Consider the following 16,217-nt stretch of genomic DNA (forward strand, 5'->3'; position numbering starts at 1 on the left):
GGTTGGAGAAAGCGGCGGCTTCTGGCAGGGAGGGTTTCCCTTCGGCATCTCGCAGAGTCCAGGACAAGGCATGTTTGTGCTGGAGGTGCGATGAGAGCCGGGGGTCTCAGCCAGCCCTCGGCATGCTCTTGCCATGGCTCAAGAGCAAACTTTCCGCTGGTGTTTTTGGGGCCGAAAGCCGAGGTGTGCACTCTGTTCAAGCAGCAACATGGTTCGGGGTTAATAAATTACTTATTTGAAGTCCTTGTTCCTCTGTTACGGTAAGCATTAGTGAATATTATATTTCTGGTTTATCCCGGACGTGCATTATTCATCAGGTGTGGAGTCTGTAAAAGGGACATTGTCAGGTTAAAACTTGCGTGGAGACAAGCCGAGGTCTTCAGTGAGGTTTTGTAAATGGCTTTTCTCAGGGTTACTGAATGCAGGGTTTTCACAGAAGTCTTCCACCTTTTGTCTGCGCTGTTTTGAGGCATTTCTGGTGAAAAACGAGAATTCCCAGGCAGGTTTTATTATTGGTCTTGCTCATTGAGTTATCATGGGCTGCAAGATAAAAGAAATAGAAAAAAAATGCCAGCAAAATACTGCTTGTCCCTCATGCCGGACCAGGCAACAGCCCGTGAATGTGCTTTTGCTAATAGGTATTTTGTAAGACCTTTTTATTTTGCCCTGTCCTTTCGAAGCTGCGGAAGAGACTCTTCCCTGCAGTCACTGAAGTCTGACTGCAAGTAGGCAACAAGATAAAACAGCCAGTCAGTCTTGCTGAAAGTTAAAATTACCATAGGTAAATCACGTGCGCAGCAACTTAATGTTACCCTTCACCTCCTTCCCGCAGGATCCAGGAGCTGATTTGTCTGTGTATATTAACATGGTTTGCACCCTGCCACCCGCCGCGAGCAGCGCGGCTCCTCTGCGACCTCTTCTGCTTTTAAGGGAGGGCAGGTCCCTGGGGCAGAGGTGCTGCGTGCGGGGCTTGGGCTGCTCCGGGGGCCGGGGAGAGCTGGGGAAGGCTCCCACCTACCAGGGAGGCTTTTCTTCCCATGTTTTCCTGGCATGCATCCCAGGGCCATGCCACGTCTCCGCTGCCATTGCACCCCTCGCTGTGGGGCTGCAGGGATGTGAACCCGGGGGTCCCTGCTCTTCCGCGCCCCGTGCCACGGGTGCTGTGGCTCCAGGTGCCATAGCTGTGGCTCTCCATGATTTTATGGCCAAACAGTGCCTTGGGAACCTGCAGCGAGGCCATGGGCTGCTCTCTCGCTGCAGCCCACGGTTGTCACCGCTCTCCTCTCGGTCCCCATACAGTGGTGCTTGCAGTGTTTCCTTTACCGTGGGTGACAGGGTCCTTGGGAGGAGGAGGCGGAGGGGATGGGAGCATAGGTTGGTTTTAGACGTGTCCCAGCAGCACCCTGAGCTTGCACGGGATTTCCACCCGTTGTGATGCTGCGGCTGGGGAGAAAGGGTGGGTTTTTGGAGCACGCCCAGCCTTGGCCCTTTCCTCCTCGTTTCATCAGCCCTGCTGCAACTGCATCGATAAAGTCACAGCAGATCACCGGGGCACTGGGGAGCTACTGGGATATAATTAGGATTTTGGTTCACTTTCCTGGCTGCTTTCCCATTAGGGGAGGGACAGCGAGGATTATGGACGGAGCAGATGTGTGGAGGAAGGGGATGTTTGGCTTGCATGGGCAGTTAATGCCATGCACAGGCCGATGCTGGGGGGTGAAGTCTGTCATCCCAGGCATGGGGGATGGAGAAACCTCCTCGGGCTCATCCCCCTCAGGTGCACCAGCCCCAGATTGCTCCTCTCTGCTGGGGCCAAACGGCTGCTCCCAAAGGAGAGGCTGCGGGGAGTGCTCCTGGGAGCAGCTCACAGCCGTGAACTTGCTCCTCTCTCTGAACTCCTCTGCAAGTGCAGGAGCCAGATGGGAGCAGCAGGTTTAGGGAGAAAACGCTGCTCCCCCGGGACACGGGGACGGCTCCGGCAGCCTGCTGTGTTATTCCCAGCCTTTGTCCCTGGCCGTGGCAGGCGCTCAAAGCACTTTTCCCCCCAGGTGCCGCTTGCCTTTGAACCCAGCGGTGCCTGCCCGGCCAGGACGGCTCTTTGCTGTCTGCATTGGCGCCTACACCACACCTTGCATGTGGCAGCAAAGCCCAGTTCAAGTTGTTGCCGGGCAGTCTCCTTGCCTTGCAACAGCCATGTGCGCCTGTTGGGAGCTTTCCTTCTTGGAACTGCCTTTCTTGGCCAAAAAGCCTCCCATTTTGTTCCATTCGGTGGGATGGCCAATAGTCAAAGGTTGGAAAAAGCTCTCCGGCTGCCTCCTCGGCTTTTGGGAAGGTCTGCAGAGTCCAAGCTTGTCTGGAAGCTGCTGGGAGCAATGCAGAGCAGAGTAGGGATGGTGTTTTCTATAGGGGTGAGGCGTGGGGTGCAGGATGTGACTGCTGCTTAGTTGGCCAACCCAACCCAACCCAACCCAACCTCTTCTGCTTGGATTGGCCCTCACACCTCCAGCTGCAGACCCCCGAGCGCCCTGGGAGCCCGGCCACTTGGTATTCCCAGCCCGGCAGGAAGCTCTGCAGAGCTCATAAGAGCAGCGCTGGGGAGTAATGAGATTTCCAGGCTAATTTGGCCGGATTCAAGAACTTCCACTGAAGCATCTGCGCCTGTGGGAGTTGCCCAAGCCTCCGGCGGATCTGGTGCTGCTGATCCCCCGGGGTTGTCCTCACCTCGTTTGCAGTCGTTGAACGCTGGTGCAAGATACTGTATTGGCAGGGGCCGGGGGGGGGGGGGTGGGGGGCAGAGCAGAGTAGGGATGGTGTTTTCTATAGGGGTGAGGCGTGGGGTGCAGGATGTGACTGCTGCTTAGTTGGCCAACCCAACCCAACCCAACCCAACCTCTTCTGCTTGGATTGGCCCTCACACCTCCAGCTGCAGACCCCCGAGCGCCCTGGGAGCCCGGCCACTTGGTATTCCCAGCCCGGCAGGAAGCTCTGCAGAGCTCATAAGAGCAGCGCTGGGGAGTAATGAGATTTCCAGGCTAATTTGGCCGGATTCAAGAACTTCCACTGAAGCATCTGCGCCTGTGGGAGTTGCCCAAGCCTCCGGCGGATCTGGTGCTGCTGATCCCCCGGGGTTGTCCTCACCTCGTTTGCAGTCGTTGAACTCTGGTGCAAGATGCTGTATTGGCAGTCCTCGGGGGGTGAAGGTGGGGGCTTGGGGGAAACCCCACCATGGCGGCAGCGCCATAGTGCATGGCTCCTGCAGGAGATATGCAGCGTGGGACGTAACCGGTGTTTGCTTTGCTGCAGCCGGAACGGAGCCCGCTATTTCCCCGCAGAAGGGAGAGCAGGCGGGCGCGGGGTGACCTGTGTACGCACGGTGGGGTGGGAAGAATATTGACCACAAATAAATTGCCTTTTACCTTTACACTGTAAAGCAAAATCTGCCGAGCAAATTTTCAGTTCAGCTGAGCCCAAAAGAAGCCAAACCGGGGAGGAACCGCAGCCGTGGCCCTGCGGTGCAGCATTGGGTCAGCCGGTTGGATGCAGTTGGCTTGAGTGGGTCTAACTCTACGTCTTGTGAGAGTGTTCAGCAGAGCTGTGCTGTGAGAGGCTTCTGCTGACTTTGTTCATTGCGAGGTGGTGCCTTCCTTCTTTTATTTTTGTGTTTTAGTGAAAAAATGAGAATTTCTAGTTCATATGGAACTGAAAGTTTTTTCTTTTTCTTGTACTGAAACACCAGGAAAAGTCTTGCCATTTTATTTACTCTTTTATTGTGGGAAGCACTTGCCGTTTTTCACCTTGCTCTGTGTGCAGTTCCCTGTGCTTCCTGAGCCGGCATAATGCAGGGCCTTAAATTATCCAGAGCTCAAGATAACGGCTGTCGGAGGTGGCTTCGTGCGGCTGTGACGGTGCTGATGGCTTGGTCTGTTGCTGTGTGTTTGTTCCGATTCCTCTGCTCAGGTGCGTTTGCAGGAGAGGTTGTGGGATGGCTGGAGACCCGGAGACCCGTCCCTCCTTCCCCTCTAGGCTGGAGGGGAGATGGATTCGCTTAGGGAGGTACAGGGCTTTGATTGATTTAATCTGCTGCTTTCCTTGGATGACTCCTACCTTGGCCATGACCATCCTTGATGGTTCAGAGAAGACCTTTGCTCCTGGGGAGGGACGTGCGAGCTGGCGTGCACGGAGGTGGTGGTGAGTGCCTGCACATGTGTGCCTGGCAGCGCACGGTGCAGGGACCACCTGGGACTCATCTCCTACACCGAGGGGGTGGAGAATAAAGTTGACAAGGCCAATTTGGAACAGTGCAATTTAAAATTCAAATATCTAGATGCAAATGAAGCCCGCCTTCCCTTCCCACCCCCAAGCGACTGCGTTTCCCTCTCCAGGCAACTCGCCCGCCATGGTCCCTGCACCAAGCTCCGGTCCCTCGCCGTGTGTACCATCCCTGCGCGTGGTCTCGCCGGGCTTTTGCCATCGGGCTGATTACCATGACAACTCGCTCGAACGCTGCAGATATTTGCTTCCCCTTTGGCTGGGTAGCTGTTGTGCCTGCGCGTCGGGGAGCGGGGAAGATGCCACGCTGGCAGCTGCAAGCAGATGGGGTCGGATCCGTTATCATGGATTCCTCCCACCCCCCTCCTAGGAGGGGAGGAGGACATTTTGCATTTTAAATGCATTTAAATCCTGGAGAGCAAGAGGGAAGAATAATTCTTGGGTTTGCAGGGCTGCGAGATGGTGCCTTCAGCATGGCGGGGCCGGCAAGTGCCTGTGCAATGCTGGGCTTTTGCTTTGGTTCCCAAAGGGCTGGGATATGGGTTGAGCGGCTGCTCCAAGCTCTTTGTGCAGTGCTGGGCTTTTGCTTTGGTCCCCAAAGAGCCGGGATGGCAGCTCGGAGTGGCCCCTCGACCCCCATCCTGGTGGGAACTTGCTCTTCTTCCCATCACGGTGCCGATGTTCTCAGCATCTTCTGTCCCTCTTCCCCTCCAGCAGTGTTGGACATGCAGCGTGCGTGTGCACGGGTGCAAGCTCCCCCGAAGGGCTCCCTGGAATTGCGGATGCTGCCGAGGACCCAGAGGGTCGAACCCCAGCGCCGAGGGAGGTTGCACCCACTTGGTGACCACCACCGGGTTTGCTGACCCTCCCTGCCCAGTGCGGGCGGTTGTGTCAGGACAGGATATGGCCGTCCCCGTCGTGCAAGGACCCCTTGGAGGCCGTTCAGCAGGAAAGAGGTTAACAGGAAGGAGGCAGGCTAGGCGCTGGCTGCCAGCTCCCGACCCCGCTTTGGGGTGGGGAGCAGCTGGGAGCTGCAAGAGCGGCGCGAAAATCGCCATATAAGGCCAAGATGAGCCAGCTCCAGCCTCCCGCGCAGCCCCGGCCGGGCTTGCTCCGCTCCAGCGCTCGCTCCCCGGATGGGCACCCATGGGGAATGGGGCTGCGGATGGGATGTGTGGCCCCAAACTTGCTGCCGGGGCACCCCCGGGATGGGTGCTGCCCATGCCTTGCTGAGGTGGCACTTGGGTGGGAGAGGAGCCCGAGGGTGCTCGCGGCCAGCTCGTGGCCAGTTCGCAGGCAGCTCGCGGCCAGCTCGCAGCCTCGCTCAGTGTTTAGACTCGCTGTCTGTGGACGTAAACACCGACTCTGCTTAAAAGCGGCCGCTGGCTGAACTCTCCTGCCCAGCCCCTGCGCTTCGCCCCCTCCCCAAACTGCTCCCGGGGAAGAAAATTCCTTCCCCTTGGCGAAAGTGGAACTGATGTTGTTTTATCTCCTGGTAGAGGCTCAGGAGGGCTCTACAGGGGCCCGGCGTGCAGGGACAGGCGTGCATGGGACTTGCTAACCCATCATCCAAGCCCATCTCCCCGAGCCAGTTCCTTGGGGTGGATGACCTAGGGCTGTGGGGAGCTCCTCCAGCAAAACAAATTTCAGGAGCCGGCTGTCGGTGCCTGTGATGAACAAGCAGGGGCCAACGGTGGGGAAATGTGTGATGGGGCCAGGGGAAGCGCTACGGCATTTAGCCAACTGGGAGGGTGTTTCTGCATCGCTGGCTGCACACCGGGGCAGGTGTTCTGTCCCCTCCTCGTGCTGGCGCAGGGCGGCTGCTGGCAGCATTGCGAGCCAGGTTTGCTGCCAGTGCAGAGCCACCCCAGCATGTGCCAAGGCCACATCTGCAGAGCACCGCTTGTGCCTCCATCTGTGAAAGGGGGCGATGGCTTCTGGCTGGCTGGAGAGTCCAGGCAGCAGTGAGATTTGGGGGCATCTTTCCCTGTTTCTTGCTCGGGGGGCACGAGGTGTGCACGCAGAGGTGCAGGGGGATACGTGTTGCTTGATACCTCCATTGCATTCCCTTGCCCACGGTAAAAACCTGCTTTTCTATTGCCTGGTGCACGGCCCGAGCAAGCTGGAGGTTTCTCAGTGGCTTCACTGAGCAGTAGCTGCTGATAAGGGAAGGCTGCAGGTGGGAAAGGTGTGCTCAGGTGGCCAAGAAAAGATACTTGCCTCCTGCTTGGATGGCACAGGGAGAGCAGAGAGCTGCCATGGGGACGGCGGGGATGGGGGAGCGCTCCTGCTTGCAGGGAGGAGCACAACCTTCTGCTCCCCTTTGATGGGTGACTGTTCCAGTCCATCCTTTTGCAGAGCCCACAGAGGTCGTTTTCAAGAGCCTTTGTCTAATTTAATAAATCCAGGATGCTCAGCCTGTTAGACGATCTATAAGTGTAATAAAATCTGCCTGCCGCAGAGCTCCAGTCGTGCTGTGGCCGTATCGATAGCCTCGTGCCTAGTGGCAGGAAGCCTAAAACGCTCATTAAAGCCCTGCTGCTGTGCCAGCCCCACGTGCCCAGCGCCTGGGCGGCTCAGGGCATGCCGTGGCCGCCCCACCGGCACCACCAGCCTGAGCCGCCCCAGCAGCAGCGCTCGGCCGAGCCCACCAGCAGAGCCAGCCCCGGTGTGTGCACAGTGCATCCTCAGCTGGGATTTAGGGAGGCCGTGCATAGCCTCGCACGGCTGACGAGGGAGCTCCCTGTGACTTTTCAAGGAGTTGGTGCTTTCTTGCTGATGGCCTCCGGGTGGGAATGGTGGAGGCGGCACTGGTGTGGGCTCCCTGTGCCGTGCTGGTGCCGGGAGCTGCCTGTCCAAGCTGCATTGCTGCCCTCGCCCAAGGCATGGTTGTCTCCATGTTGCTCTGATGCGGCCGTGGCGACGGGGCAGCAGAGTCTTGCTCCGTCCCACACCACAGCCCAGCCAAGATCCTGCTTGCATCCCGCCTCGAGCACCGCGATCAGCCGAGCCCGGGCACCGGGGATGGGTGAAGCTTTTAGCAAACACAGCAGCTGCTTTTGCAGAGTACTCGAGAGTGCTGCAAATGAGCAGCGCGCTCGTCGGCAGCCACCCTCATGAATATTTTAGCTCAGAGAATTAACATTTGTCAAGAAGCATTTATGGAGGCAGCGTGGATGTCTCTTCCCCAGGCGCTGCAGGCTCGCTGCTGCTCTGGGGCGGCGCTGGGAGCCAGGGCAGAGCCAGCCGGAGCCTGAGCCCTTCCCGTGCAGCGTCGCGGCAGAGCGGGACGGCAGAGCCGCGATCTCCCCCCTGGGACGGCTGGGCCCTGGTGCCAAGGCAACCAGCCCGCCATGCGAGATAGACAAATGGTTGTGGGTTTTTTTTTTTCCTTCCCCTCCTGGTTCTTGGCAGAAAGTAAAATGTCCCTTTTGTTTGGTTTCCTCCTCCCCCTGCCCCATTGCCTTTCTTTAAAGGTTGTGTTCCAGATTTCATCAACCCACGTTGTGTAATAGCCCTGGAGAACAGCGTGGGCATTGGCCATGTCCCACCAAGGCCGTGGCAGAGCCGCTCCTCAGGAGCTTGACCGCGGGGTTACCTGCTCAGAAAACATCTTGTGTACAGTTGCTGAGCAAAGCTCCGTTGTATTTTGGATCGAGCTCCTATGATGCACACGTGTTAGGAATGATGGGGAAGGTACTTGGAGAAAATTCGGAAATTTTTTAATCTAAATAATCCTGTATTTCTACCTCAGCCCTGCAAAACCGTATGGACATGAGGGACTCTTGCAGATAAACACTGTTGACTTACAGCATCAGCCCCTGCGCCTGGGAGTTCATTGCCCACGGGGCATCCAGCACTGTGCATCCTCCTGCCACAGCACCTGGGTCTCCCCAGTAATGCCCTGCTGGGGATTTCTTCCTTTGGGCTTGTAAGAGGTCCCCGTTCTTTCTTTCCCTCCTTTCCACTGTCCAAGGTGGGGGATGCTGCAGTTGCTGGGCTCTGCATCCTAAGAGCATCCATCCGAAGGTCCCTGCATCTCATCCAGAGGCTGCTGGGGTTGTGGATGCAGAGAGCACGGTGTGACTCGTGGCCTGGGCACCCGGGAAGGGAGAGGAGGAGGAGGAGGAGAGTGTACTATAGGCTTTGCATAGTATGGAGGGGGATGCTGCGAGCACGTGTGTGTGTAAATATGGATCTGTCATACCAGAGGGAAACAGCAACGCAATTGTTTCTTGGCTCTGGTTCCTCTGCTGATACTGGCAGCGTGGAGAGCTGTAGCTGCTCATATGGTGCGGGTGCTCCCTTCCCCGTGCCGGCACGTGGCGAGCAGTGGGGGGCTGCTCCGCTCGCCGGGCCGGAGGCGGCCGGTCGCACCAAGGAGAGCTGCTGCTCATGATGGTGCCCGTAATGGTGTCCTCTGCTGGTGCACCCTGCTTCCCCTCCTCCCCCCTGTTAAAAGACACACCCAGGCACCAGATCCAGTCACGGGGTAGCTGTGTGCTCCATCCCATTGACAGCAGCATGGGAAATAGCAAAGGCAGGGCCAGCGCCTGGGGACAGGGCTGTCCCTGAGGCGGGGACCGGCAAAAGCCAGGAGCTGGAGCCAGAGCTGAGCCTGAGCGTCCACTCCTGCCTCACCCGGACGCGAAGCCTCCCTGTGGCCCTGGGGTCTGATGCTGGGTTCAACCTTGTATCAAAGCATCTGCTCTTCAAAGAGCTGGTTGAAGTCCCAGTCTTGTTATTGTTTTGGCGTCTCTGCCATATGACACCTCCCTGCTTTTGCATTTATTTATTCCCTTCCAATTGCCGGAGCCACGCAGTCCTCACCTGGCCTGGGACCAACCCGGGGACCAGCTCTGCTCGTCCTTCCCTGGGGATCCCCAGCCCTGAAAACCCCCCCAGTGCGGAAACGGGTGCTCGGAGGCGGGGAAGGGGTCCGTGTGTCCTCGTCCCCTGCTGCAGAGCCTCTCCCATCTCCCCTGCTCCCACACCACCGCCCCGCAGCTTCAGCATGCGAGGGCTGTCCCTGTTCTCCTGGTTCCTTGGGGAGAGCAGCTGTGTGCCATCGCCAGCTCCTCCACCAGGGATCCCCAGCCGGTTTTGAGGCTCTCCTGGGGTGCAGTGCTGCCCGAGCCCCGTCCTTTTCCTCGGTGGAGTTTGCGTGCACGCGTTTCCACCTGGCACCATTTGCATTTTGCTTTCCTTCAAAGTGCCTGTGCTGCCTCCAAGGAAGGAAATAAATGGTGTAAAGGAATTTACATCCCAAGTGAGCAAGGCTGCTGGTCCGTCAGGTTTCATCTGCTGCCGAGAGGTGTGGGGGTGCAGGGGAGCGGCCATGGGGTGGAGGGTTTGTTCCTGGTGCCCATCCTGTCCCTGGCCCCAGGTGCAAGGGAGGCAGTCCCAGCTTTGCTTGCAGCCCCTCTCCTGGCATCCCGGCTCGGAGGTGCCGTGGTGGACGGGGACCCATGCGTCGGACTGTGGGAGATGCCAACGTTCACCCTCACAAGGAGGGGTGCGCAGCAAAACCACTTCACAGGGCCAGCCTGGCGGTGTGGGGGCCCCAAACCGGCTCCTCTGCTCCAGTGCTTGGGTCGGGGCTGGGTGTGAGCAGCGGAGGAAGCCGCCCTGAACGCTGCCGTGGGGTTAAAGAGGGAGGAGAGCAGGCGGGTTTCTCAGGGAGCCGTCTCCTCCTCTCCTCCCGTGCCAGCTCCCTGCCATATCCCTGCAGGGCCTCCCAGGGAGTCGAGGGGTGCCTGTGGCAAGAGGGACTGAGTGGTCCAGGGTCCCTGAGAGGGACTGGGGCTCCCTCCTAGAGCCGCCCTCATCCCCTTTTTGCCCTGTCCTGGTTGCATTCCCTGGTGCAAAAATGCTCTGGGTGGGAAAGGGGGTCGGACCCAGACCTTACAGTCCTGGAGGCCTTGACTGTGCCAAAGGCCAGTGAGACAAAAACTGTTTCTAAGACTCCACTTGGAGCAGGAGAAAGTTCTTCCGTTGGGTTCTTATAGCTCCCGGAAAGCAGGGTTTTATTTTTGTTGTCTAAGACAAAAAATCCTCTTAGGTGCCGACTACCCGCGGCAGTGCAGGGCGGGCGGCTGTGCATGTGTCGTGCCGGGATTCTGGGCTTGGCTTTGCTTTCCCTCCCTCCCTCCAGTCCTGTGGGGTCTGTGGGTGCTGATGCTGGTTTCCACGAAGGAAAAGAGGAGGTTTTGGTGTCCCTGATGTACGACCGGTCCTGTTCGTGTGCCCATGCTGCGCACCGATGCTGCAGCACCCGTGATGGCTCCATGCCACCCTGGGCTGTTGTAGGATGCTCCTGCCCAGGGACACAGCTGCAGGGAAAGCCCTTGTCCTGGGGAAGGGGGCTACTTCCCACAGCCTGCAGATGGGTAAACCAGGGGCCTCGGGGGGCTGATCTGAATTTCTTGGGGTCGTAGGCTGGGGACATTGAGCTCTACCCAGTCGCCCCTTCTTTGCATGGCACAGGCTGCTTTTGGAGGGTTTTACTGGCAGGAGAGCCGGTTTCCATGGTAAAAACCTTAACAGCATCTGCCAAAAATCCGTCTCCCTGTTGGCCCAGCCATCTGGAGGGCTCAAGGAGGCTTTGGCAGGGTGAGGAGGTGGCCGCGGGCTGCTTTGGGTGCTCCTTCGGTGCCGTTGGCAGCTCGGGGGGGTCCCTGCGCCTGGTCATTTATGCCCCAGGTGCAGGTTTGTGCCGGGATGCCGGGGGGACCCCAGCGTTACCAAGCCTGGTGGGACACAGGCAGGCTGGGGATGGGGGAGACATGGCATTGCTGCTCGGGAAGGGAGGGCTGTGGGCACCATGCACCGGGAGCGAGTGGCCACGCTGTAATCAGATGAGCCGGCGCCGCTCCAGATGGACCTGTCAGCTCCTGTCAGTGTTGACACCCCTCTGGGTCCCTCCGCGTCCCCTTGGGCCAGGGGGGCCACCGCCTGTCCCACTCCGCTGCGTCTGCTTGGAGCAAGGGGGCCGGGAGGTGACAGTGTGTTTGCAAAGTCCGTCAGACAAACAAGGTCCCTTCCATGCGGCGGTCCCTCCCTGGCAAACTCCATGTTTTATTAACTTTAATGGGAAAAACCTGGCATGTGTATCTGTCCTTCTGTCTATAGTGCCTGAGCCATCCTGCGCTGAGGGCAGTGGGGCCTTGCTGCTTTGCCACCCCCTGTCCCCAGGTGCCATCCCACCACCCCAGATGGTTTGCAGCTGCAAACCCAAAGCTGGCCACTCGGTGCCTTGCCTTGGTGTCCCCGTGCTGCAGCGGGGCAGCCGTCCTTCCCTGGGCGTTCGGCATAGGAGAAGTGTCTTGCTGGCAACAGTGGACTGGGCTGGGCTGGGCTGGGCTGGGCTGGCAGGAGTCGTGTCTGCTGGTCTGTGTTCCCAGATGTGCGGCACGGGGCTTTGCTGTGTGCCAGCACGGCGCACGGATGGGTCTGGGTACTCGTGGGCAGAGCATCTTGGTGTGTAGGATCCTGGTGTACACCAGGAGGGGTTTTAGGACTCAACTCTGCACTCATCTGCTCTTCTTTCCTTAAACGTTACTCCTTTCTCTTTCCACTCGCAGCCAACAACCCTCCCGCAGGGCACCATCAACATGAACCAGTGCACAGATGTAGTGGATGGGGAGAGCCGGACAGGGCAGAAATTCTCCTTGTGCATCCTGACGCCGGAGAAGGAGCACTTCATCCGGGCCGAGAACAAGGAGATCATCAGCGGGTGAGTGCAGGTCCGGGGCTGAGCCGCCACGGGGCTCTTCCCTTAGCCGGGAGGGAGAAGAGGGCGGGTAGGCCCTTGCCCAAGGCCGGGTGCTGTGGTGGTGCGTACCCAGGCTGATCCCAGAGTGACGATCACAGCCAGCTGCAGGGACAGTCCTGGGGGCTGGGTGTAGCTGCTGCCTCGCGGTCAGCTCCGGTCTTCTCCGCCTTTTTGGCAAGGATGGGGTTTTTTTCCCCTTCCCTACTCCCATGCCTGGTGGACCCCTGCCATCGCCCGGTGCTCTGCAGCAGAGCAGGGGCCTGAGCACACCCTGAGCCACCAGATTTATGGTGTGAGCGTGAGCACTGACTTCAGCGGAGACCTGTGCGGCGGCAGACGATTTAAGTCCTTCTTCCGCGCCTAGCACGCGTGCTTGGCCGTGCCGGGCTGGAGCCTGAGGCTTCCCAACATGCCGGACACCTTTCAGAGCCCGTGCTCAAGGAAGCTCAGCCTCTGCCGGGAGCCTTGGCCAGGCCCCGGAGCTGAGATGCTCCTGAGTCACTCATTACTTGTGAAGGCCACTGTTTTCAGGTCAGTTTTGTTGTCTGCTGTTGGGCAATGTCCTGCTCCCCGCTGCAGAACAACACTCCCAGTGGCGTTTACCCCCGGGAGCGAGCTGAGCTACACTGGAGCATTTGTGGGATGCTCAGAGGGTGCATCTGATGCCAAGGTGCTCCTGGGCTGGCCACGACAGCTTCAGTCCCAGCAGAAAGCAGCTATTTACTGGCCGGGGCAAGAAGCTTGGCCGCAGGGTGAACACCAGGACGGGGTTGGAGCCGATGGGTGCTGGGGTGACCCCACGGTGCTTTTAGGACAGCATCCGATCAGGCACCCAGCCCGCTGGCGCAGGTCCTGTCCCCACACCAGCGGCAGGTCCCGTAGTCCTGGGGCTGGCGTGTCCGACCCCGAGCGCCATATGCCCCCTGGTCCTCGTCCATCCCTGGGCAGACGTGGCCTCCTGGGGCTGCCTGCTCTACATTTACCCAGTCCCCATTTGGACTTGCCTTCACAGTGCCTGCCTCGCCCCGCTCGCTCCCTGCGGGCAGGCTGGCAGAGGGGGTAGATGCAGCCCAGCCCCCTGGTTCCAGTGGAGCATCTGACCTCCGAGGACGATTAAAATATCATCGCTCATAGGAGCGCCTGCCGCTGGGATGCAGTTGCTCAGCAACACTGAAGATTAGGCCACTAAAATGAGCAAATCGCGGTAGATTTCCTGACTCCAGGTGTTGGATGGTGACCTAGAAAAATCCTTGTCCGTTGCTCACGTGCCGGCTTGGGTTGAAGCCGGCGTTGGTGAGCGTGCAGAGCCGCGGGAGAGCCGAGCCACCGGCACACAGTGACAGACTGCAACGGTGCTGCTGCTCACCTGTGAGAGTTTCCCATGTGGGATGTCTGGAGCTCAGTGCCTCCCTCCCTGAATTTGTTGACATTAGAAACTAGAGCAGAAAGTTGAAGGGACGAAGCGCTCACTCTTCCCCACTCTTCCCGAGGCACAGCGTCTCCTGTTTGCCCAAGCCCTGGCAGCAGCAGAGTCAGTGCTTTCTGTGGAGATGATTTCTATTTCCAAGCATTTTCTTTGGTTGTGACTCCCCCCATTTTGGTAAATACTCGTTGAAATAGGTATTTTTCTACCAAGAGTCTGGGATTTTGATCAGATACATGTTTTCATGCATTGAAACTTCCCTGCTCTACTGAGACACGTGAGCGTACCCTCTCCGTGCACCACCTCGGGCCGGCAGACCTGTCCTCCAGCGGCACGGCCACCCCCCCCCCGGGTCCTGTTTGCAGCAGTGGGATTGCAGCGGCTGCAGAGCTGGGGTGCAGAGGCACAGGGGAGTCATGGCACGGGGAGCCGGCTCCTCTCCTCCAGCCAAGGCAGGAGCAATGGCTATGCCCCAAAACATGGCCAACCCCCATGCCCTGCTCTCTTCTCCCTCTCCCCACGCTCCGGTTCGCAGCTCAGGCTTTTGTTGCCAGTCCTGCCTGCCAGACGGGAGGGAGAGCCATTGCAGAGCAAGGTGGGGCTGATTTATTGTTCATTGGCCCGGCGCTGGATTTTGAAGCAGCGCGTTTGCTCCTGACTGCAAGCATTAATCATCCCGAAACAGTCCCGCTCTGGGTCCAAGCCAGGCGGGTTTCATTTGCAGTTGCAGCACGACAGGAAGATTTCCCCAGCCAGGGGAGAATTTGTTTTACGTTCATTGCATGCTTCTGGCATTTATTGCTTAACCAAAACCCACTTGATGTGGTTATCTCAGAACGCTTTACAGCAGCAGCGTGCGAAGTGGGGGGAACAGGAGAGGGGACATCTGAAGCAGGAATGTTTCCCAGCGGTCCACGGATCCCTGTGGAGTTCACAGAGATGCAGGGGCAGGTCGTCAGGCCACGGTGGGAGGGCACAGGAGGGTCCCCCAAACAAGCGACTTGTGCAGGGGATGGACTTCTCAATGCCAAGATCACGCTGCTCTTTCTTGGACAAAAGCGCTTTGTGTGCAGTGTGCGGGCATTGGCATCGCTGAAGGGGGAAGGTCCTGCCGGAGGCTCTGTCCCTCTCGGCTGTCTTTCAGGGTCCTTGAATCCCTGTCCCATGTCAGCCTTGGCCTCGCTCTTGCAGTGAGTAGGGTTTGAGCCAGAGCACCCTGGGGTCATCCCTCCTCCCCTCCTGTCCTGCCTCATTTTTCCCCCAGGAGCTGGTTGGGATGATTTCTGGGTACTATTTACCACATTGACCCTGACGAGGTTGGAGAGAAGCTGAGCTCCTCCGCGTGCCCAGCTCCAGCTCGGGGTTGTGCTTATGGTCAAGTTACAAACCCCGGAAGGCTGGGGTTAGGGGTGAAATGCAGATGCTCCGTCTCTGGAACCTGCAGGCAGCCTGCCCCAGAAGCAGGATAGGGGCAGCGTCTCCCTGGGCAGTGTGGTCAGAGCCACCCGTGGGGGAGAACAGCTTTGGGGTCCGTGGCCTGTGGGAAGCTGTGTTACACCCCATGGTGGAGTGCGAGCATCGCTCCCGTCCCTGCACGCTGCCCTTCGGCACAGACCTCACCTTTTGCTTTCTCTGCCTGCAGGTGGCTGGAGATGCTGATAGTCTATCCGAGGACAAACAAGCAGAATCAGAAGAAGAAGAGGAAAGTAGAGCCCCCAACTCCCCAGGTAACCCCAGGGGGACACGCACTGTCACCCGGTCCCTTGCCTCCCTCTCAGGGCCACGGCATTGCTCTGCTCCCGGGGAGGAGCCCCCCCCAAACCAGCCGGACCAGCGGGCTGCCAGCCCTCTGGTGCTGCCTGCGTGGAGGGCGAGAGCCGGGGTGAGACAAGGCAGCAGGACGGTGTGAACTAATTCCTGGTCATCACTTCCCAGGGTCACACGCTACTGCTGCTGCTGCTTTCCTGGCTGCTTTGGGGCCACATTTCACCCCCCGGGTGCTGTCTTGTGGCACCAGCCCTGCACGCGCTGTCCCGGGAGCGGCTGCAAAGCCGCGTGGTCCCCGTGGGGGACCGGGGAGAGGTGCTGGCTGTTCACGGGCCATTTCGGCAGAAACAGGATGAAATTCCATCAGGCTCCGGTTACCCCCTTTGAGATGACCCCAGAGATAATGGGAATGAAAGGAAAATACTAGAGGCCAGGGCCAGGCTGGGAGCTCCGGAGCCGGGCTCTCCAGGGACCCGGCGGTGGCTTCGTGCTCACTTTGACCTTTGACGGTAAAAAGCGGGGCTGGCCGTGACTCACTCGTTCCTGCCGGGCTCCCACGTGGCCAGAGTGGGGGAGAATCCCACAGATGGGGAACGTGACCCCAAGGCCACCCTCGTCCCTCGCCGGGGCTGAGAACAGCCACGTCCCTGAGGCCGCTTGACCTCCGGGCGCATGTCCCTCCGCCGCGGGGGACCGGCTGGGAGGGTGCCTCCGGCCGAGCCGAGCTGCGGCACTGGGGAACTGAAAACAGCACCGGGACTCCCCTGAGCCCCGGTTTTCAGGTCCCCTTCTATGAAGTCCCCAGGATGGTCCTGCTGCAAACCAGGCCATGGGTGGGTTTTGTACAGCGTTTGTTTGAATCAAGTTTCCACCACTCCACCAGATAAAGAGGTTCTGGGCAATGGGAAAAGAAAACGGGGGGAAGATGATCCTTTTTTGCACACCAAGCTGGAAGTCTGAGCCACCCCCTGCCAAGGGCTGGGG

At 59.0% G+C, this 16,217-nt stretch overlaps 1 protein-coding gene across 1 annotated transcript in view; it reads left to right on the plus strand.

The window, feature by feature from the left end:
- MPRIP (myosin phosphatase Rho interacting protein) overlaps nucleotides 1–16,217 on the plus strand; it is an 89,581-nt gene that overhangs the window by 26,492 nt on the left and 46,872 nt on the right. The window contains exons 4-5 of the mRNA XM_019473950.1: nucleotides 11,853–12,004; nucleotides 15,109–15,193. Of these exons, the coding sequence (XP_019329495.1) occupies nucleotides 11,853–12,004; nucleotides 15,109–15,193 (237 nt within the window). The remainder of the gene's footprint in view (nucleotides 1–11,852; nucleotides 12,005–15,108; nucleotides 15,194–16,217) is intronic.

This window comes from Aptenodytes forsteri, unplaced genomic scaffold (genome assembly GCF_000699145.1).
Source record: "Aptenodytes forsteri isolate BGI_AS27 unplaced genomic scaffold, ASM69914v1 Scaffold55, whole genome shotgun sequence".
In the NCBI taxonomy this organism is placed as follows: Eukaryota; Metazoa; Chordata; class Aves; order Sphenisciformes; family Spheniscidae; genus Aptenodytes; species Aptenodytes forsteri.